This window comes from Tympanuchus pallidicinctus, unplaced genomic scaffold, assembly GCF_026119805.1.
Source record: "Tympanuchus pallidicinctus isolate F22 unplaced genomic scaffold, pur_lepc_1.0 scaffold14, whole genome shotgun sequence".
NCBI classification, from domain to species: Eukaryota; Metazoa; Chordata; class Aves; order Galliformes; family Phasianidae; genus Tympanuchus; species Tympanuchus pallidicinctus.
The window spans coordinates 14,393,359-14,417,574 of NW_026294659.1; the positions used below are offsets into that span (position 1 = coordinate 14,393,359).

At 37.0% G+C, this 24,216-nt stretch overlaps 1 protein-coding gene across 3 annotated transcripts in view; it reads left to right on the forward strand.

Moving 5' to 3' along the window:
- KCNJ6 (potassium inwardly rectifying channel subfamily J member 6) overlaps positions 1-24,216 on the forward strand; it is a 158,260-nt gene that overhangs the window by 31,100 nt on the left and 102,944 nt on the right. For 2 of the 3 annotated variants that reach the window (XM_052673823.1, XM_052673824.1), the window contains one exon: positions 17,796-17,844. The exons of the other annotated variant lie outside the window; for it this stretch is intronic. In XM_052673823.1, coding sequence (XP_052529783.1) covers positions 17,820-17,844 — 25 coding nt within the window. In that variant the 5' untranslated portion in view covers positions 17,796-17,819. The remainder of the gene's footprint in view (positions 1-17,795; positions 17,845-24,216) is intronic. 3 annotated transcript variants of the gene reach the window in all.

The following is a 24,216-nucleotide window of genomic DNA, read 5'->3' on the forward strand; positions in this document are numbered from 1 at the left end:
AAAGAGATTTCTACTTTAAAAAAAGACAACCAAAATCATAATCCATTGTAGTCAGGAGAGTTACACAGTTAATTATTCTCTAAAAATCATCATAGAATCATAGAATGGTTTGGGTTGGAAGGGACCTTACAGATTATCTAGTTCCAACCCCCTTGCTATAGGCAGGGATACCTCCCACTACACCAGATTGCTCAAATATCCATTCAGTTTGGCCTTGAACACTTTCAGGGAGGGCATATCCATAACCTCTCTGGACAACCTGTTCCTGTGTCTCACCACCTTCAGAGTATTTTCCTAATATCTAGTCTAAATCTACCCTCTTCCTGATTAAAGACATTTCCCCTTATCCTGTTGCTAAATGCCCTTGTAAAAAATCCACAGATTTACTGTAGACCCCCTTCAAGTACTGGAAGGCTGCTATAAGATCACCTTAGAGCCTACTTGTCTCCAGGCTGAAACGCCTCAACTCTCTCATCCTGTCCCACAGAGGAGGTGCTCAAGCCCTTTGATCATCTTCATGGCCCTCCTCTGGTCCTGCTCCAACAGCTCAGTGTCTATTTTGTGTTGGGGACCCCAAAATTGGATGCAGTACTCCAGATAGGATCTCATGAGAGCAGAATAGACAGGAAGAACCACCTCCCTCAAACTGCTGCTAGCCGTGCTTCTCTTGATACACCCCAGGATACGATTGGCCTTCTGGACTGCAAGCACACACTATTGAATCTTTCATCAATCAACACCCCCAAATCTTTCTCCTCAGGGCTGCTCTCAAGACATTCTCCACCCAGTCTACATCTGTGCTTGGGATTGCCCTGACCCAGGTGCAGGACCTTGTACCTGGCCTTGTTGAACTTCATGAGGTTGTCGTGGGCCCACTTCTCAAGCCTGTCCAGGTCCCTCTGGATGGCATCCCTTCCTTCTAGCACGACAACTGCACCACTCAGCTTGGTGTTATCTGCAAACTTACTGAGGGTGTGCTCAATCCCACTGTCCTTGTCACCTACAAATATGTTAAATAACACCGGTACCACCAACAATCCCTGAGAAACATCGCTTGCCACTGGTCTCCATTTGGACATTGAGTCATTGACTGCAACTCTCTGAGTGCAACCATCCAGCCAATTCCTTATCCAACGAGTGCTCCATTTATCAAATCCACTTTTCTCCAATTTGGTGACATAATAGAGAAGTGCATGAAGACTTCTATTGACAGAATACTTCCAGGATGGTTATATCTGCTGGGAATTAGAAGCCTCCATGAATTTACTAACAGCAATACAGATGAATGAAAGAATAGATGAGGAACAGATATCTTTGTGTTTTTCTCCATGGTGTGCCCATATAACTAGTAAACAAACTGTCACTATTTGAGCCTCCAATGGTGCATATTCTTCAGCATCTGTGTGTAATTCTCGGAGAAGCAAAATGGGCAGACTCCTGTGGAATTGTCCCGTACAAATTCTCCACTTCCTAGAAGTTCATTCTGAGCAGTGACTTGATCTTAGCTTCCAATTTTAAAAATAATAATAATTAAAAAAATCAGTGAATTAATGTGATGGAGACGTCTAATCCCTCTTAGTAATGTGATTGAAACTGATCTCAAAACTGTTTAAATGATATCAGAATAAAAAAGAAAGATAGCCCCGGGGTCATTATAAATACATTTCATTTTAAAGTGTCTGAATTAGAAAAACAACAACAACAACAAAAAAAAAAAAACCACAGAATTTGGCATAGGAAAAAGCATCAGCGTCGAGGTCTCCAAACAGAAGAACTTAGACTTTTTTTCATTCACATCAGATTCTAGACTTGGCTACAGCATCTCTATTAAAGTACAAAAAAAAGTCACCAGTTTCAATTTTCCGTCAGCACTGCCAGTTAAAAAACAGTGATTCATCTGTCTTGGATGCACATGTGCACATAATCTATTTGAACCTGAATGTTATCTCATTTCCAAAGTGGATTTATTTAGCTCTCTTCCCTGTTTTCATATTTTTCTATCAGACAAAGTAAAGGATCTTAGACCTTCAAAGTCTGAAGCAAAAATCAGGAAAGCTCTGTTCTTTCACCTTTGCTTCAAACATCATACACTAAACCCATCAAACACTGTCCAGTCTCCTGAGAAAGGTCTAAGTAGGCTGTCATTCTTCATGCAGTGCATCTTGTGAATAATTGCTCTAAACTCAAACTGACCATAGACATGTTAACTCAGTTTTGTGTCTAAGGTAATAAATTTGGCTTCTCAACAGGGTGATTCTCTAGGATATTCTGCCATGCTGGCACAACTTTCATGCTTTTCATCTCCAAACCAAGTCTGTGCTCTACCATACAACTCATCACCCTGCACCATCAGCTAACCGACTCTAACCTTGTCCCCCATCCCCAAGCAATCCTCTCTTTGCATAATTCACATTGAATTCTCAGCCCTTTCTTTTCCTATGATATACCTCAAGGGAAGAGGAAACACTGCTGCAAGATTTTTCCTCTTCTGTATCTGGCATTCTCCCTCTGTTATCCCCTTTTCTCTTACTCTTGCATGAGCTGGTTCTGCTAAGATAAATAATTTCCTTAGATTCCTACAGAAATAGAGAACTACAGAAAGCTAAATCTCAATGTTTTTTTCCAACAGAAAGCAGTCCTGGTAATCTCTTGAGTTAAGTTCCACTCAATATGTCTATGCTCAGTAGAAGAAGCCCTGAAGAAGCAGTTCAAGACTTTAGCTCACTAAAATTAACAGCAACAACAAAAAAGAGAAAAGGGAGGGGAAAAAGAAAGGAAGAAAGGAAAAGGAAAAAAAAAAAAAAAAGGAAAAGGGGGAAGGAAGGGAAAAAGGGAGGAGAAAGAACAATGAACAAAAAGCTGTTTATTTGAAAAACAGCTCCTGTAGATCTTCAACTTTCAGATTCAACACTAAAAAAACAATTTTAAATCAAGGCATTTCAACAAATACACAAATAAATCATGCAGAGGGCTGTACTAGCATCTACCAAGAGGTTGGAGGAGAGATGGGGCAGGGCATGTGTAGATGCTTCATGGCCATTTACAGTTCTACTAATCTGACTCTGCTGATTTCAGTAATAGAGATACTGCATATAACTTTTGTAAATAAATAATGTAATGTATTGTATTGTCCTAGACAAAATGAGGAAATGGCTTAAAATCATAAAACAATGTATGTGGCGAACATGCAGAGCCTGATGATATCAAAGTAGTAAGTCACATTTTATTCATTCAAGAATTGTAATAGGGTGTTTTTCTTTTCAAATAATGAAGTGCAATATAATTATAAAGTACCTGGTTTGGATATTCTGTGGAAGTGGAGCAATGATGTGATAAATACATTAGTCTTTGACTACTGTGAATTACGTTTTTGGGCATGCCAAAGTAATTTACAGGACCAATTTAGTAATATGGCAATTATTTCCTTCTCTTTCAACCATGAATTCCCAAAAATCACAAAATCAGTGATTTTGAAAATTATGTGACCTTGTGGATAAGGTCGAATTGAGCCAATATCAAAGAAACAACAACCAAAAGGGATCCCTACTAAGCAGAAAATTAAAATAATCTGAAGGTGCTAGATGTCTCATGCCTCTCTGATAATGTGAGAAAGAGTTCTCCTTCAGAGGCCAGAATAACAGAAAACAAAAGGTAATTACCATCTGACAGCTTTCTGTATTTGCAAAGTATTGGTAGCTCCTAATGGGCAGGTGTCCACATTGGAAAAAACATTAATTAGTACCCTTGTTGGCAGGCTTAGCTGAGAAAAACATGATTAAATGAGCATGGAACTGAAGTGCCTTCTGTGATGATAATTGCACATACCTACATTTATTGTAATTTTGGGATGTGATTTTCCATTTGGATCCAAATCACTGAAAGGATTTAGTTATCGTGACAACATATGGGAATAATGACTCTATTAAAGCTCTCAGGGCCTAATTTCCAAAGGCATTCAGCCCCACACCTCTAATGGGATAAGTAAACTTTTGATAGCTTGGAAAATTGGGACACTTACAGTTATTTTAGTGTAGAAATTGCCAAGTAGGAACTGTGAGAAAGCTACAAAGTAGCAGTGACTGTGGGCACAGTGGAAGAGCAAAGTCAAACTTTAAAAGAACAGATTTCATGACAATAAGAGACATGTGAGAGGGAATTTTTTTGTTTATTTTATGAATATTTTATGATATTTATTTTATTTTTGCATGAAAATTGAAAAGAAAAAAAATCAGCAATACGTGTTGATACCAGGTGTTAAGCACAGCAACAAGTCTCTTTAGCAACAGAAACATAGCATTAAACAGTGTATTAAAACTGAATTATAAATTTCCTAGAACATTTGAAGAGAAATTGCGTTTTCCAGAAGAACAAATAGTACTCAAGTGATGAGTGATAAAGAAAACATTGCTGTGATTCAATTGGTAGTAAGTAGTTTTGAAGGAAGCCTTCCACAAGATGCTAGTCCTTCAGGCTGTAACACTGAATGTACTGGGCTCCAATGTATTGAGGATCCCATCTGCAAAAAAGACCGACAGCTGTAACTTGAGAAAATCTGGGCCATTCTGATGTTGTTCCATAAGCCCAATTTATCTGGCCAGCTGCAGAAGGAATTACGCACCATCTCATAAAGCCCAAACAGGTAATTTTCTCCTTATGTAAATATTTGGAGTGCCTACTTTACATTTTCCAATTGTTATTATAAACACTATGGTAAGCATCACGTTCTTTTAATGTTTTTATATGAAACCCTTTGTGGCCATGATTCATACCAGCTTGCATCAAATTAGTAATTGTATAGCAATCAATTTAGCAAAGTAAAAATTATTCTGATCTGAACAGGTGTTGATATGAGATTTGATTTCAGAGGGTGGGCAGAAAAATGAACTTATCTGATTAGTACTACGCACTCGGAGAAATAAATGGATGATTTATTCCCGTCCAACAGAAGGCAAATAAGGTAGTCACTTTAATGTCTGACTTTTCAAATGCTATAGAAAAGCTTGGAAGGTAGTCAGAAACTTTAGCAGTGACCCTGTGCTGAGCCAGTAATCCAGTACTGATTCATGAAGACATAACAGATCTGACCATACTGAATCTCACAATCAGCGTATATGTGCCTCTGATTGCATTTTCCAGGCTTCCGCAGCTGAAACTGCTCTTGAAAGAGAGAGAAGAAAAAAAAAAGAGATGAAAAATGGATGGTCTATAATGTTGCATGTCAAGTGGTGTTTTGTTGTGAAGTTCGGAAAACACGCTGGAGTTAGAATGACTAGAAGAAGAAAAAAAAAGAAAGGAATTTTAGATGAAAGATATCAAGAAACAACAAAACATCAAAAATCTTATTTAAATCTTGTTTCCATTTTCTGTGAGTAAAGATTAATTTAGCCTTAAATTACCTAGAGTTGTCTGAAGTATTAAACATTTAAGAACTGTGCAACAGTATAATTGACAAAATCAAGTCAAGCTGCAAGATTCAAGATTTTTTTCTCAATGGTGGAATGCTGTTGTTAATAGGACAGTGCAGTGCAGGAACTGTCACGTTCATCTCATGAACTAGGAGACATCTAGGATCTATGAACTAGGAACATCTGGGATCCATTTGAAATTTGGGGAGGAGAAAGGACACTGTTAGAATAGGAAATAAGAACATCTTCAAAAATGTATTTTGTAAAAATTGGTGAAAAAAAAATATCCAGTTACTTCTGATGACTGCACTTATTCTTTATTATGACTTTAAAAACATCCTTCAAGAATTCTCTGTAAATGGAAGAGACAGTGAAGTTAAAAAAGACAGCTGTAATATGTTGGGTTTTTCTTCTCAAAAAGATAACCAGTTAGCCATAAATATATTAAACAATAATAATAATATAACTGGAAAATTCACAAAATAACCCTAAAGATTTGTGAGTTCTGTACTACCCAGTATAGAATGGTTCAAGTTAGCAGGGAATGTCCTTCTTCTAACAGGGGGCATACCAGGCATCATGGGATCAAGCTGATGAGCTACACTTGCAGTGTTACAGTGATAGCATCCCAGCTTAGCCCCTCCACAGACACTTGGTTGCATTAATTGATGTCAGTGGTAGACAGGAGGTCTCTGTACTGTGGCAAATGTACTAAGACATCCCAAGTTTACAAAGTAAATGCACTCAAGCTGCCAGAAACCAAGAGAGATTTCCAACAGATAATCATTTCTTGCTGAACATACTGATGCTCCCTTATGGTCTTGAGAGTCTTTGATGTCTTGTATTGTCCTTGCTGAGTGCTGTCTGTGTTCATGCAGCTCTGGGGCAAGGTGAGCACCTCACCCTTTCATTCTCAGGTTGGGTCTGAGCTCTGTGCACTCTTTGTGTCATGATATGAGGCATTCATCTTCACCAGGAATCTTCAGCTGCATCTAGGCCCATGGACAGCACCAGATATCACTGTAATACTACTGCTTCTACCTTATGCATAGAGGCATCACAGGCAAGAAGGAATGGTTAAAACAACTGCAAAAAGTAGGGGAAAAGGGAAAGCCTTGTAATATCAAAGAAACAGAGACTTTTTCAGATGTTAAGTGAGGAAAAGGTGCATGATACTGGCGACAAGAGGGCTGAGGAAAAAGCAGTCATATAGAAAAGTGAAGGACTTCCTAGACACATCAAGGTAGGGCAAAGGAGCCTAGAAGATATATCTGCAAGTGGTAATGTTATCACAGTTTAATATCCTTATAATAGAATAAAATAAAATATACCCTCTTATGCCTATTAGAGAATACATTTTGCCCTTTAGGATACAATAACTATAAATATTTTATTGTTGTTAACACTCAGTAAGATTAAAAGCATCAGAAATGGCTAGCTTCATGAGCTGACCTTCTATCACCAGCATTATAAATAGTATTTGGGGGGTTGTTTATCTTAGAACTCAAGCTAGTGTATTTTGAAAGTTCCATTATATGGCATATACATGTGTATATACAGAACACCATGTATAAAGTGTAATTGGCTATATTGTAAGGAATATATATATATATTTGCTATATCCAGCTTTTAAATCTTTAATCTGATTCATACAGAGTGTGTCTGGATATTTCAGTTAAACATATTCAGCCCCTCAAGACACAATATGGGAGATGTCTACATAGCACAATACAAAACATGTCTAGGTAAAAAGCTAACACTAGTACTAGCAATGCAGTTATATCAGTACAAGGCTCTTGCAGTCTGCTTTATTTGTTGACAGCTATTTCTCATTCAGAGGCTGCTTGGAGATCTCTAGGCAACATTGCACTATGCTGAGCAGGCATTGCCTTGTAGGAAACAGCCTTTTGTTCTAGCCTCTCCAGCCTCAGCTTATGCTCTAAGCACAAGTTTCTTAGAGCAGTCAGAACCCCTTTGTCAGCATCAGCACTCCTTTATGATCATTTATAATATATCTCAATACATTATCCATACTAATATACTAGAGTATAACCACAGCGTGGAAAGACCTTGGGTAATGCTGAGGAAGCCTGTGCAGTTCAAGTAGTAGATAGTCAAGGATATACAACCTTTTAATGGATAAGATACTTGTGGATTTACTTGTGGATTTAGGTCACTCAAAAGGCTACGAGTTCTATGATCTAGGATGTACCTTTGACAAACCAGGAATGTTGATTTGGGATGAGACACACCTGACCAAGAGGAGCAAAAAGCTGGCTTTGTTCATTACCAGGACTTTAAACTACAGCTGTGTGGGGAAAGGGGTGTACTGCTGAGTGACAGAGAAACAGGGAACACTGTCTCTTTAGGAAGTACTCAGGGAAGTACTCAGGGAAAAAAACTTATATTTGTCCTGGGGGTTTGTGGGAGGACTCCTCTAGGAAGGTAATGCATGCAAAAGCCCATCTGAAGTACTTGTATACCAATCCACACAGTATGGGAAATAAGCAGGAAGAGTGAGAAACTGCAATGCACTTGGAAAACTATAATCTTACTGCTATCACAGAAATATGGTGGGATGATTCTCACAATAGGAATACCACCACTGAAGGCTATAAGATTTTTAGAAGGGATAGGAAATGTAGGAGGTGTGGGGGAATTGTCCTCTATATTAAAGAGTGTAGAGACTGTGAGGAGCTCCCTCTGAAAAACAATAAAAAACAGGTTGAGAGCCTGTGAATTAAGATTAGGGATGGGACCAACAAGGGACAGCTGGTGGTTGGCATCTACTACAGGCCACCTGATCAAAGGAAACCTATTGATGATGTCCTTTTTCTTCAGCTGCAAGAAGTGCTGCATTTGCAAGTTTTCATCCTGATGGGGGATTGCAAACACCTGTATATCTGTTGGGAAAACAGCACAATGAGCTGTAAAGCAATCCAGGAGACTCCTAGAGTCCATCAATGATAACTTTCTGGTGCAGATATTGAACAGACTGACTAGAGGTGAAGTGTTGCTGGGCCTTGTGATAACTAACATGGATGTAACTGTTAAAGGTGTTAAGATTAGAGGCGGTGTGGGCTGCAGTGAGCATGCTCTGCTTGAATTTGTGATCTTGAGGAGTGTGGGCCTAGCTAAAAGAGTGGAGTCGGGGCCCTGAAATTCAAGAGAGCAATTTTCACACTTTTTAAGGGATTATTGGATGAGATCTCCTGGAAGCTATCCTTAGAAACAAAGGACTAAAGCAAAGCTGGCTATTCTTGAAGGATGCCTTTCTGAGGGCGCAAGAGCTATCCATCCCTCAGAAAGGAGGTGGAAAACTAGCATGACTTGGCAAGGACCTGCTTGTCAAACTGGGAGAAAAGAAAGACACGTACAAGCAGTGGAAACAAGTACTTGTCACCTGGGAAGAATGCAAGGATGCTGTCCGGACATGCAGAGGTGGGATTATGAAAGCCAAGGTGCAGATGGAACTGAATTTGATAAGAGACGTTACAAACAAAAAAACGGGACTCCATAAGTACATTGGTCAGAAGATACAGGCCAAAGAGAGCATACCTTTTCTGATAAATGAGAAGTGAGAACTGGCTACAACAGATGTGGAGAAGACTGAAGTACTCAGCGAGTTCTTCGTGTCAGTCTTCACTGGCAAGCAGAATTCTCTTATTTCTCACATCCCTGAATCTCATATCCCTGAAACTCTTGGTGGGAATTGAGGATGCAAACTATCCCCCACTGCAATGAGAGAGCAAATCTGAGGCCTCCTCATGAGACCGAATGTGTACAAGTCCATGTGATCTGGATGATGTGGTTGCTGAGCTGCTCTCAGTCATATTTGAAAAGTCATGGCTGTCAGAAAAAGTCCCTGGTGACTAGAAAATGGGAAACATCACTGCCATTTATAAGAAAGGGAGGAAGAAGGACCTATAAACTGGTGAGCCTCACCTCTGCATCTAGGAAGATCATGGAACAGATCCTCCTGCAAGACAAGCTCAGGTATATGAGGGATCAACGGTTGATTCAAGACAGCCAGCATGGCTTCACCAAGGGAAGATCATGCCTGACGAATCTGGTAGCCTTCTATGATAAAGTGATGGCATCAGTGGACAAAAGGAAGACAATTAATGTCATCTACCTGAACTTCTGGAAGGCCTTTGACATGGACCCCCACCACATCCTCAGAGATATGGATTTGAAAGCTGGACTATTCAGTGGATAAGGAGCTGGTTAGAAGGTCCAAGGTCCTAGCCAGAGGGTTGTGGTCAATGGCTCTATGTCCACATGGAGGCCAATGAAGAGTGGTGTCCTCGAGGTTTCTGTCATAGGACTGGTGCTCTTTAACATACTTATTAGAGACACAGATTATTGGATCGAGCCTCAGCAGCCTCAGCAAGTTTGCTGATGACACCAAGCTGAGTAGTGCAGTTGATACAGCAGAAATAAGGGATGATATCCAGAGGGATCTTGATAAACTCTAAAGCAAAGTGCAAGGTTTTGCCCTTGGATCGGGGTAATCCCAGATATTTCTACAGACTGGGAGAAGAACATGTTCAGAGTAGTGCTGCTGAGAAGGACTTAGGTCCTGGCAGAGGAAAAACTTCACATGAACCATCTGCGTGTGCATGGAGGCTGGAATACCAATGATATCCTGAGCTGCATCACAAGAGAAATGGCCAGCATAGCAAGGGAGGGGATAAGGCTCCATATGGAGCACTGCATCCAGATCTGGGGCCTCTGGCACAGGAAAGTTGAAAGCTTTTGGAAAGAGACCACAGGAGGGCATGAAGTTGATCAGAGGGCTGGAACAGCCCTCCTATGAAGACAGGCTGAATGAGCTGGGCTTGTTTAATCTGGAGAAATCTGCAGGGAGACCTCATTACAGCTTTCCAATATTTAAAGAGACATTATAAACAGGAGGGAAATCAATTTTTACATGGGTACAAAGTGATAGGACAAGAGGGAACAATTTTAAACCAAAGGATGCAAACTTTAAGCACAGCAGAGAGCAATCAGTACCACAACAATTCCAGAAATTCCAGGCACATAACAGGTGGTAAGGTAAGGATTTAGTCTGATTTAGTTGTGTATACTGCATTTCAAATGAGTTGAGTCACGTGTGATTCATCTACTTGAGACATTGTTATCAGGATAGACTATCTTGTGTTTAGATGTGCAGGTTTCCCTCTGTTTACACTAGAGGAAGCCTAAACAACTTGCTTAGACTGCATATAGAGAGCTAAACCTAGCCATATGTACAAAGGTCCCTGTTTTGATGGTTTCTACAGCAGCTCCTATTATTATTTTTGTTAGCTCTGAAATGCTGGCAGATCTGAGGCCATGGTTTTGACTTTGTGTGTTTAAGGAAAGAGGGATGTTTACCCTAATGTGGAAAGGTCACTGACAATAAAAGGAAAATACAGAAAGTACTGCGCTCTCATTTTCTGATTTATCTGCGTGGAAGGCACAACCCTGAACAAAGTTCTCAGCTCTCAGATTTAGAAAGGATGATTTACCACAGCGTTTATTTATTGTAAAGCTGTTGCAGTTCCACTGAAATCTATTCCTGTAAGGGAGTAGTAAATGGTGTGGACAGGGAGATATTTTCATTATTAGCATTTTCACATCATCTGGCACATTTCTTGTGCATTTTCAATGTGTTTGCTTTTGAAGAGTCTTTATAATAGATCTGACAACAAAAGGCTGCTAAAATTGGAAACAGTGTGAGATACATGAGTATTTTTCAATCTGGAGCCAAATCCGACACTGAAGACAGCTCTTGTTTAAGAACTTTCCGTGAATGAACGTGATCATAGCACAGAAGAAAGAAAAATGTCAGTTCCCGTAGTTGTATGTTCATCATTTAAGTTTCACAAGGTATCTAAGGAAATAGGTTCTGTTTGAAATGTTTGATCTATTTTATTCAGTCATGAGTTATTTTTGCAATACATCAAGGCACATAATAAGCAAAGCATACTTTATTAGATCATTATGCTCTTAAATAGTTTAAATAATGGTTTCTAGATTACTTAAGGCATCCCTCTCCCTATAATTTCTCGTGTGAAATCCCTAGTCTAAAAATAGACTTAAAGTGATTTGCATTAAAATCTGAAAATTAACGCTGTAAGAATACACACAACTAATTGAGTCTTTCCTTTGCAGGGCAAAGTGGAAATGAGTTCATGAAAATCTAAACGTACACATTATTAACATCTAGGGGAAAGAAAAAAACTTGGCACCAAATTTTAATAAGTCAAGGTACTCTATTCAAATTCAGAATGTATTCATAAATCATGACCTAAAAAGAAAAATAGCACATTTTTAAAAATGATCCATAGGTCTTTTAATTGGTAAGAACATTTCTCTGATACTAGAGCTTTTCACCATGAGTTAATTGTACACAGCTTACCTGCAGTCTGAAGTTTTAGATGACAAAGCATGTCTAAGATTATCAACTCTGTCTTGAAGACTGCTGAGCTAGGACTTACAGTGTTTTGTCCAAGGTAGTTTTAACAGTGCAAAGTAAAAAGCTTTCCAGCCTTTTTAGTATAGCACCACTTTTTTACAAGGATATTTTTCTTGATTTTTCAGCTTATATTTATGCTTTCTTAGTTTCACATTATACACTAGCAGTGTTACAGTTAAGCCTTAAATACTCCATTGTAATTATCTTTGTCCATAATTTATTACAATGTCCAGGACCAGTTTCTCAAAAGCAAGTAGTACTTTTAAGTTCATTGTCTGTCAGAAATGGAAGCTCTCCTAGTGTTTAGGCAACACAACTTAAAGGAAATTTGTGTCTCTGAATCTTCATCTTTTACTGAGATCTGAAGCAATCAAATAAATCTTCAGGTATTCTGTAGGGTCTTTGTTAAAGCAGATGATAATTAAGCTGATACACTTCAACTTCTAGAGCAAGGAAAGTAAGCCTGTCTTTAATAATGTATAATATCAGCACGTTATATAATTCCCATATTTTCTCTTTCTCATTGCAAATATAAAAATATTTATTCACCTATAATGTTCCCATTAGTTCCTTAATGGCTATTTCATATTACTTCTTAAGTTAATCTTCTAGATTTGCTATCAGAAGAAACAAGCATTTAACTGCATAAAAATGTAAAGCAGAACAGTATGTAAAATAGTCTGCATCTTCACACAGTTACCAAAATAAATTAAGGATAATTAAAATCCAGTAGTTCTCAGATACAAAGGTAGGTGGGTGGGTTTGTTTGTTTGTTTGTTTGTTTTAGATTCACATTCTTTGCGCTAGATTTTTAAATGCAAAGTTATTTTGGTTATTTGAGAAAAACTGAAAACTTGGGACTAAATGGACCTTAGATCTTATCTAAAATGCCAAAAACAAAAAGTCACCCTCTTCCTCTTTTTTTTTTTCTGTTTCATAAATAAGAGTAATATATCACCTGAAAACGTAAATAAGTATCTCTCCAATTATTTTTTTTTCCTTTATCTTCTATTTGAACTTGTGTTCTAGTGGATGTAGAGAATGCATTCACAGTGGACTTAATACAGTACTCTGTGAGCTCTGTATGTTGAGTCTAAAGAGAACTGACAAGCTTCTTTAGAACTGTTCTGCCTAGGAAAGCAAACAAGTAAATAAAACAGATATTTTCCCACGTATATTTTACAGTCCAAGGGTGAAAAATAAATTAACTAAAAGCTATGGGGAATGTAAAACCTATATTCTAGAGTCCAGAGAAATAAATTGAGTTCCTCCTACTGTTAATGCCAATTTCTTCTTTGTCAAGCTTCTTGTATCAAAGCTACTAAGTGGGCTCTGTGACATTTGAACACAGTAATGAGACAAACTCACCCCTACTGCTCAGTAAGCCTAGTGAATCCTGCTAAGGTGCACCCTCTGTGAACTCAGTTATCTTTATCTAATTCAAATAGTGTATTTTAAGTTCATTCCAACTGATATAAATTGAAATCTTTTTTTCTTTTTTTTTTTTTTCTTTTTTTCTTTTTTGCCAAGCACAATATATTCCTCTAAAACATATTCTTAGCTATTCAAATGCTGGGGTTACTGCAAGAAAATATAGATTACTTGCTCACACTCTCAGCTTTGAAGCTGAAGATGATGTCACTTTGTCTGAAAACATACCATGCCATGCCTTTCACAAATATAGACATAACAGTCCCTATCTCGAGAAATAATTCTGTAAGAGAAAGCAAACCAAGCAGATGAGACCAACCATCTCAGCTAGGAAAGGCAAGATGGAATAACAAATATAAAGAAGTTACACACCATTATTTAGTTTTGGGGTGGGCAGACCTGAAAAGTAACTCAATACATCTAGACTGGTTCTTACTAAAGTCTTGCACCTTAGTAACGGAAGAATGAAGTAACACAGCTTTTATCATTCATAGAGGTCCTAAAGGTGAGCTATTAAGCTATTGCTTTCCTTTGGTTGATATGTGTGTAGATAGAAATTAAAGCTCCTAAGGTATTTTTCAAAAACAAGATCTCAGTCTCCTTCCAGCAATCCCTCTGCACCTAAAATAAGCTATGCTTTCAAGAGCTGAGTGCAGGCTATTTCAAAAATGAATAACACATAATGAGAACTGCATTTGCCTACACACCATTGCCTAACAACCAGTATCCAATTCATTATTGCAAAGCATTTTAGGATGTCACAAGTATAAAATGAAAATCTATTACTTTCATTTAATAGTGTTTCAAACATAACACTATTTTCATGCAGTTTTAAAAGTAATTAGATATCCCAAGATAGATTGCTCTAAGCTAAATTTCAGAAAACATTCTTCTTGCTTCTTGTTCACTGAATTTGCATGTAATGATTGAGTAGCTGTTACCTTAAAGGATATATCAATGAAATTACTAGAGATTTGTCACTGAATTACTTCTGAATGTACCAAAGCTTCACAAAAAAAAACATGTGCAATGGGTGCAATATATTTCAGTTCTGATCTGTAGTTTGGCCATTATAGGACTCATGAAATATTATTAGAAATTTTAGCCAAAGTCTTGGATTACTTTGTTAGCTTCCTAGCATGCTGGTGCAGCTCTGCATTTGTGATCTGGCAAAAGAAGCAGCATTTTCAGCTGTGCAGTAAACAAACAAAGCAAAGATAATGATCTCATTAATTTTTCTCAGCTGGAATAAGCAGACTGTATGATGAGAAAAAACTAGATGAAATGACACTAATGTTTATATTTCAAATGTGTCAAATAATTTTTTTTTAAAAAGATAGGAAGAAAGGAAGAAAAGCAGCCCTCTTGGAAAGGAAATGTTTGCTGAATGGTCAGCTGAATGAATGAATAAACTCATCACCACTGCAAAAAGTAGAGTTTTTAATACCCATTCTTATTTGTTGAAATTGCCATGATACACATGCCAATTTACATTTCATGCATGACTTCACATGTACATAATTTAGAATATTATGACCAAGATTTCTTGCATTTTACGTGCCAAAAAGAAGGTAGTCTTACATGTCTTACATACACGAGTATGCAAGGGTAGCACGTCTGTACACACACCAGGCTCTTACAAAATAAGTCTGTATTTGTTGAATTTAGAACCAAAAATATGGCTTAGTGTTTTTTTCCCTCTTCCTAGTCAGTCAGAACTCATTTTGTCGGAGAAGATAGAATTCCCTACTTGCCATGAAAAACAAAATTTATTAGAGTTCTTAAAATTTTCCATTGTGATAAAAGAAATGAGGGGGAAAGATAACTTAGAATTTCCAGAAGGACCCTGTCGTGTGTATGTGTGCATACACTAGCATTTATTAGAGCAAGGGAAGACATTCTAAACCTGAGAAAACTATTTCTTACAGATTCTATACTTCAATGACAGCAGTAAAACCGTTTCAAGAAAATATCTGGAAAATTGTATGACTTTTTAAACCTGTCCTATTGAGAAATCATATACTTGCAAGACTCCCTTCATCTTCTGAAGAAGAAAGATCACAACTTCAGTAGTTCTGGTCATTTCTCTCTGAGAAAGAAAGTCAAACTCTTTCTATATCTTCAGATGAAGAAATTAGCTGAATCTTGTCAGCCATCTCATGTTGTCTCTCTCACATTAAAATTTACACAGGTAACAGTTTCATAAGCCTGAAAACCTCAGCTTCATTTTGTACATATTATACCATAATAGCTGTAGTGATGATCTGCAGCCTGTTTACAAACAACTGTTTCTGCTTCATGTGCTTACCGGTCATTTGTCTCCAACCATTTCTGGAGGAAAAAGTGCATTCTTTACTTCTTGACTGTACCAGGTTCTTTAAAAAAAAATTTGACCATTAACAGACCTCCAAGTTGAAAAACATGTTTTTCAAATGTATTAAATACTGTCATTTAAAAAGGAAATGACATTATAGTGTCCTATGTTCTTATGATATACCTCATCATTAGTAAAACGTGTAATAACACGAGCAAAGTATTAGTATTTAAAATCACAACTTGTTTTTAGTCTAATAAATCCAACCTCCCATCTTGAGGACTCAACACTGGTCTTCCCCAACTGCTCATTCCTGATTAATCCTCTAGCAACAGAGGTGTTTTAAGGTCACATTAGAAAGCAACATGGACACAAATTCCTGATGATTTTCACAGTGCAGAACTTTGCTTTGATGATTAATGCCATGCAAGAAATTGCTATGCATTACCACTGACTTTTTTTTTTTTTTTAAACTGGCAATTGTGCGTTTTCTAATGCCAATTCCTTTTTATCCTTTCTTTTTTCTTTCACAGTAATGAATCAATCTGATGCTGAATACTACATTATCACATTATCAGCATGGCTTATGGCACTGAACTCACCACTGATTTGGGATATAATCTTAAACCTTTTTGCAAACAATTGTGAAACATAATTTGCTTATGTCCTGAGTTCCAATGTTTCCTATTGCCATGAAATTTAAGATTTTGCTAGCACAAGTAGTATTTTGTTTCATATAGAAAATTTCCTTTAGATTTTTATACCAAATAAAAGTCAGTGATGGGATTAAACAGATATGAACAAGTGAAATTTCTGCAGTGAGATCTGCTCACTTCATAGTGAAAAACCTTCATAAGACTGTGTCTACATTGTCAACATCTGATTGGGACCATTCTCTCACAATTCTGAACTCATTACTTGCCCCAGAGCAGTTTGTTGGTACAAATTGAGCCACAGAGAGATGCTGCTCACTGAATCCTATTCTCAGCAGCTACTGCAGGCCACCCAACACAGAAAACAGTACCTTGACCCACAGCTGAGATAGGCAGCTTGTGGCAACAGTTTGGGGCTAATGCCCATTAGCGACATATCTTGGAGACAATTTACCCCTCTGTTTACATTCTTAGGAGAATATGCTGCTTGGATCAAATTAACCTTTGCACACTCATAGCCTGCAAGGTCCTGTCTCCTGTCCTCAGCACAGGCATAGGTCCAGCTCCTACAGCCATTATTAATAGAAGCTGATAAGAGGCCCTTTACCCTTCAGCTTGACTTGCCATCTGCGGTTAAAGTTAGTAAATATCTAGAACTTTTTCATTCCGAATACAGCAGTGAGTTATTGGATGGGTAACTGCTAGCTCTGCTAAACCACAGGGCTGGAATTGAGATACTTAAGATACTTATATTGTTTCTGAGATTGCAAGGACCAGAGCAGCCACCACTTCTCAAAAACAGATAATTTAGAGTGTAAAGGGCTGTGCAGTATTGATGATTTTAATTCCACCCAAATTCTGCCTCTGAAATCAGCAGATTAGGCGCATCTTCCATAAAGCATGCTTTGAAGATTTAGTCTCTGTGAAGGGGAACTTCACCAAGGGCTCGTTTGACCAAACCATCTGCCAAAATAGGTATAGATTCAGCAGCTACAACTGTATGAAACAGGGAAACAAACTAGACTAAAAATTTTATTCCATAAACAAGTGAAAAACAGGTTTGAGTGAGAGTCCCTCACACACCAAAGAAATAAACAGTATTTCAATCAATTCATTTTAGAGACAAACTCAATGCTATGTGCCATTCACTCCAGCTTCCATCTGAAATTCATTTATCTCTAAATGAACTTTGTTTTTTCAGTATGTCTGTCTAATGGGATGGCCTTTTTCACAGCTTTTGTCAGGAAGTCCTAACACGCTTGTGAATTACAATGTAGAGTATAAAATGGGAGGATTTCCTACTCCATTATCAGTTTGATAGAATAATTTCCTTTACTCCAACTAAATACACACACATACACTCATAGAGAAATGCAAGTGTCGTTCTTCAAAGCTGGCACAATCCACAGACTACAAGGAAGAAGCCTCCAGTGGTGCTGGCTATTTAGAAGTAAATTTAAATAAAATTACACTCAAGTGTATTTAATATAAATATACATATATGTTTTTTATTTTGTCTGTTCCTCCAGGAGAAGTCCAAAAAAGAAACAGAGATGGCCAAATTGACAGAGTCGATGAGTGAGTACAAAAAATAGGAAGTAAAACAACTTCCTTTTTCCATTTGTTCTACTCCCTTACATAACACCACACACACAAAAAAATCTCATTCCAGCCCTATCTTCAGTCCTAATTTCAGTATATATCATTCCACTTCCTCAAAAAAAAAAAAAAAAAAAAAAAAAGAACCTCTACAAAAAAGACTGTTGTTTTCTTTTCCACTGTTTTAATCACCTGTTTTTGGATCTAAATCCAGCAGAATTGCTGCTACTCAATTAACTTCATGAGCTCGAATTTCACTTAGAGAGTATAAATTCTCATGGATTTAATGAGTGCTGATTTATTTGATGCAGGTTAGAGTGTAAATCACTTCACAAGCTTACAAAAGATCCTACTAAATCCAATACAAGTATCCAAGATTGTCACCTGTTCCAGATTTATCCAACAGGAATTATGCCCAGAGATGTTTGTGGAAATCTTTCCATTGATTTCCTTGGTTTCTAGGACACGTACATTGATTTGAATATGTAGCCAAGAAGAAGTCAATTGTGCTTTCTATTTGATATGAGATCCAGATAATGGATTACTACCTGTAAATGCTTGTAGCGGATAGTCTCAGACAGGGTAATCTATTCCTGCATAAAATTTGGAGAGAATTTAGGAACAAATCCTGGAAAAAACCCCACCTCTTTCCCAAAATGAATCTGGCTGCACAGCTATGCAATCTTGAAGAAATGACATAAAAGGGAAGAATCTTTTATCCTGTTTAACTCATGCCTATAGAAAAATGGAAAGACAGACTTGCAAAAGACTCTTCTACATTAGAAAGTTCTTTCTAACTTTTTGTTGTTATGTCCAGAAAGACTGTTTCTATGATAGCAGTTCCTTGCATTTTTGTTATTCTGCTTTACACAGCTTCCTTTTTCAAATGTTGACTGTATTTCCTTACATATGTTGTTGAAAGGTAGGGTCACCACTGCTATCTATCTATCTATATCTATCTATATCTATCTATCTATATATCTATATCTATCATTATCATAATCTGTCTGTTCTACAAAAAAAAAAAAGTTTCTGCAGACTTGGGAAAAGCATAGAGGCAGAACATCCATGTAGGTATAGTCATATTCCTAAAGCTTTGTGTGCCCATGTAGGACTCAGAAATCAATCAAGAGCCCTCTTGACAATGGAGAAAGCATTGCTAAGTAATTGAAAATTGCAGGAAATGAGATAAGACACACAGAATTCTACTGATGGGTAGTCAAACTTGTTAAAGCACTGGCCAGAGTTCTTGCCATGGAGGTGTGTGCTGAATGCTCATCCTTTCACTTATTGTCACCCACTCTCTTCTTCTCTTAAGGCTTGACAAAATTCTGGTCTCTAAGGGAGATGTACAAATGAGGTTTTCAAATTTTTGACCAACAGGATTCCACTCCTATGCCTTGTCCAGTATTAATAAGTAGAGAAAAGTATTTCTCCGCAGTGCAACAAAACCTACACAGTAACAATGAAAAGGTCAGCAATACAGTTTAGCAAGGTCCAAAAGGAAAAATAGAAACTCCATCTTCTTCTTTGGCATAAGAAATGGTACATTTGTTAATTTCTGTGGAGATATAGTGTCATTCTTAAACTAATGCTGGGTCACTATCCATTTCTTTGTCTTAAATGGATACTTGATAGCTATATAATGATATCCTGAACTGGATGGATGGAGATGGATGTGAAGATAAAGGACTATATTTACAAAAATCTAAGGAGATAGATAAATAACATGTGTGTGTTGAGTACTTTCTTGGTTTTGCGTAGTCCTTCTGAGACAAGGTGAAGGAACCTCATTCAGAAGTGTTAGTTGAAGGCAAGAAGATTTTCTGAACAACCTGAAAAACTAGTGGACTACCATCCGTGGACAAAAGTCCATAGATGATCAGGAACATGAGCTCAAAAACACATTGAATGGTTCCTTCAGGATTCATATCTTTCTTGTGAACTATTTTTATTTTATTTTTTAGAAGGGTTTACTGACACTTTTTATGAGCGTTGTTTATGATTCCATGAAAGACTTTAATGAAATTTTCAGATGCTTTCATGACATTTTAAAATATTGTAATATATCATAAACCAAGTTACAGTCTGGAAAGAAAAAAAAAGTGAATATACCAGCGAGCTCATTGTAAAGCCAGTGTAGATTAATATCAAATAAATGGAACAGTGAAGCAACAAACTGATTTATGGGTAAAAGAGGTCAAAGAGTTATTGAAAGGCAAAGGGTTGTTAGGCCTCTGAATTGTACTGCAAAGCCTTTTTCTTGCAACCAAGAATATAAAGAAAAGCCTTTCAGGTATTCAAAGGCCTCAAGATACACTTTGATCATGGCACCGGTCTAGCAAAATGACTGTTTTCTTTTTAGTTTTACCCACATCTGTGCTTATTCTCCATTTCCTCTGTTCACCTCTTTGAACAGCTCCAAGAGTAATCAGCCACCTTCCCTCTATTTCTCCAGTCTTTCTTCTCTACCAAAATGCTATGATGAATTTTCCAAGCACTGCTCTTTACACCTACTTCTCTTTAAGGATTCTCCAGTTACTTTTCCAGTAATAAAATCCCTGTACCTCAAATTCCCATCAGTTGGTGTACTAAGAGAAAGACTGTGAAAACACTCATGTTGTTCCAAGGGATAACGAATCGTCGTGTTCTGTATATTCATTTGGTGGTGAATGGAGGGATCTGTCATACTGTAGAAAATAGTGGTAAGGAAAAATGTTTTAGTACTTTCCATCAGATTTCAGTAGGACTTTTTTATAGTGATGGAGGTATGTGAGGTATAATGGCACAGCCTCATACTCATGTGTGTTGAGGGAACTGTCTGTCTTAAAGGTTAAAATAAAAGTAAGTGAAATAGAAAGTGAAATAGAAAATCATTCTTATAGAACAGTTAATGTGCAAACTAGAAGAAACTGCTGTACTAAGTTTTTCAGAGTAGTCCCTAAGAGCTGATATATAAGCAGAAATGCATAGCAAGTAAGAGTACACTTTGCCCCAAGATATTATTTTACAACACTTGCACAGAATTAATAGAAAGCCACCATAATTGCATTGAGCTCCAGGGAGCTGTCCAAGAATGCCTTTATAATGCCTTAAAATCTGTATGCATTTTGAAATTTCTTTATAGCCCGCGTTGGGCAATTTACCTCATATAATCTTAGGATACTTAAAAGCTGAGGTACAAATGAACCAAAGTATTTTCCCTTTACTTTTGTCTTCTGTCCTTGTTGTTCTTGTGCTTCCTGTGCACTGTTGCTCATTCTAAATCAAATGATGCCATCATCTTGACTGGGAATACCTTACAGCACAGCAAGTACAGTAGAAGAGAAAATATTAAGTTGAAGAGGAATATATCAGAATTTGGCCTGATATGTTTGTCCAACATGAAAAAAATTATGTTTCAAAGAAACATCCTGAACAAAACTATTCAGTCCTTGGTAATGATCATCCTTCAGAATATTCTAGTGAATGAGGTCAACAGTTTAAGTTGTGAATTATGCAGATGTGCAGATCTAGTGTGCCATATAATGCAGTATATTCAATGTGTGACACGAGCAGTATGAACTTGATACAGACAAGAATCAGAAGTGGGCATGGCTGGCTTCCTGAAAGCATTTAAGCAGAAGTGGCATCCTATTAAAAAGCCCGCAGGCAATAGAGGTACTTCAATAAACAGTTATTTTTGTTCTGACTCCCAGTTAAGCCACATGGTATACATGTATGAGAACAGTCAGAAGCAGAGGAGTTAGTTAAAACAAGGATGTTCCTTCATTTTTTAAACTAATCTGTATCCCAAGTGTCTGTAAATATACTTACAATGTCAGTGAAACAATGAAGACCAAGACTTTATATGGCTCCAAACAAAACCTGAATTATAGTTGCCATTAATTTTACTCTGGAAAAGAAAAAAAATAAAAAATCAAGACAATCTGAAAAACTTTTCAGGAGCAGACAAAATCCAGAAGAAATCTGTTTTGTAATAGAGTCCTTTTCACAGATGTTATCTTTTTATCTCCATCATCTGAATCTGAATTGTCGCTTGTGCTCTCTCACACATGCCGAGAGGGTTTATGAAGAGAAAAATGTTTCTGTTTTGATTTACTTAAAAATCCCAGCACTGCCAGATTTACACACACCAGGGTAGTCTCTGGATTTTTTTTATTTTTTTATTTTTTTGAGCAGCTTTAATTATTTTGATTTACTGCTTTATGACGTAAGAAAAATGTGTGTGGTTCATAAAAGTGAATGAATACCCAATATACTGTCTCTTGCTATAGAGCATTGTGAACTTCCAACTTCATCTTTGCCCCCATACTGCACTGATTTTCTTTGCAGTTTTGTTGACAAGCATTCTTATTTACCACCACATCACAAGTCAGTGATACTTGTGTAAATTCTACCTGGCATGAATGCAACACCAGCTATACATGCACAAAATCAGGACTTCAAATGGCTGATCCTAAAGGCTCTGTTTCAGTCTCACAGGTCTAGAAGACTGATTCTTCAGTCTCAGAAAATATTTATAAAGTACAAATATCCAGTTCAACATGAAATATGATTACTTTGAAAGATCAGATTCTTATTTGGCAAAATCCAAGTGCTAAAACTCTACAGTGTTCAGACAATTCATCTAATAAATGTATTTCCATGCTGGAGGAAGTTAGAGCCATTTATTTTCAAGATACTCATAATCATTTTATGGTAAGCCGTTTTATAACAGCATACCAACTGTAGAATATCAAGCTTGGTTTTCCACAATATACATTTTCATTATCTTTCACTTTTGTCAGTAACATAAGAGCTATGTTGTGATACCTATTTCTGGAGAAGGCTTTTGTAGCAAATATTAAGCTATAAAGCTGCTTTATTAGCTGGAATATCTGGTTACTGATACTGTCTGTACAGGTTGATAGAGTTTCAAAACTGTTCGCTTAACACTTCTGTCAAATTTAAACTTCAAGTAACCAGAATCTGTATTTCATTATTAATATTATTATTATTATTTCAGCAGAAAATAGCTAATGCACATAGTGAAAAGAACAGAATGAACAATGCTATTATAATTAAATGAAAATTCAGTCTATTCCTAATGGTAAAGGTCAAGTTTTGAGAGGAGAATGAAATTCTAAAGCAAAACTTAATTATGCAAGAAAACAGAAAGTTCTTCTGTTTCAGTGCTCTACTAGAAGGGGTTTGGAAGAACTGCAAACTAATATATGTGCTAAGACACAAAGAAATTAGCCTTAATCAGAAGGCAGATTGACTGTATTTCCAGTACTGGCTAAACAATGATCGGCCTTTTCTGAGGCTCCAAGGGTCTTCAATTTTTTTCTGCAAATGTGAAGGATAAAAACTTTTACCAAATGAAAATGAAGACTCTCATATAATCATATGATTCCAGAAGCTCAGATTTTTTAAAAACACATTGTATTTTGATAGCACTAGTCATATTACTTCATTAAGCAAAGATATTTGTGAAAATCAAACTCAAAAATATCAAGGATGATAAAACTAAGAGCTGAGTTACAAACTAAGTAATTATTTCTGCTTTTGGAAAGGAGCTGTGATTGTAGATAGGCTGTATGCTTCTTCTTGAAGCACAGTATTCCCAGTTACTTACAACTACAACAAAAAATTATTCAGATTGTCATTTTCTACAAGTTTCAGTCCTTCCCTTAGTTTTTATTAGCACAGGATTAACCATTTCTAAACCAGAATTTTCTGTTTCTTTCCTTAGCATTGCTGCAGTTTACATTACAGTGAAGTTAGGTTATTATGGTCATGTGCTTCCTGAAGTGAACACTCATCTTCTGCACTAAATCTAAGTGATCTAGACACAAAGCTATTGGAAAAAAAAGCACCTTCACAGCTTCCCACAGCACTACTGTCTACAAAATTCACACAGTCATATTGCTATATTCCTGAACAGCATTTGGGTAAAATTGTGAATCTATATGAGATTTGGTTAAAGGGAGATTTAGATAGAAATCTTTAGAGAGGGCATAACTATCACTGGGCATGATCAGAATTAATTTGCACGTGCAGACATTTACTATCAAAAGAAGAATTACATCAGATTTGAATTACCAGTTTTGGAGGACCTCCATTTGGGATCGAGTTGCCAGAATGTCAGTTAAGTGGCTGAACCCTTTGTTGAGACCTGTAATGACATTGAGACGTACCTCATTTATATACCCTTATGTTATAATATGCTGCATTTGCTCACATCCAGGACAGTTGGCATTGCACAAGTACTGCCAGCTCTGTATTTACTAGCTAGTATTTACCAGCTATTTTGTGCTTGGTTTCACAATTTTAATGTTTTTCTAATATGGAGCTTAGACTGTATTT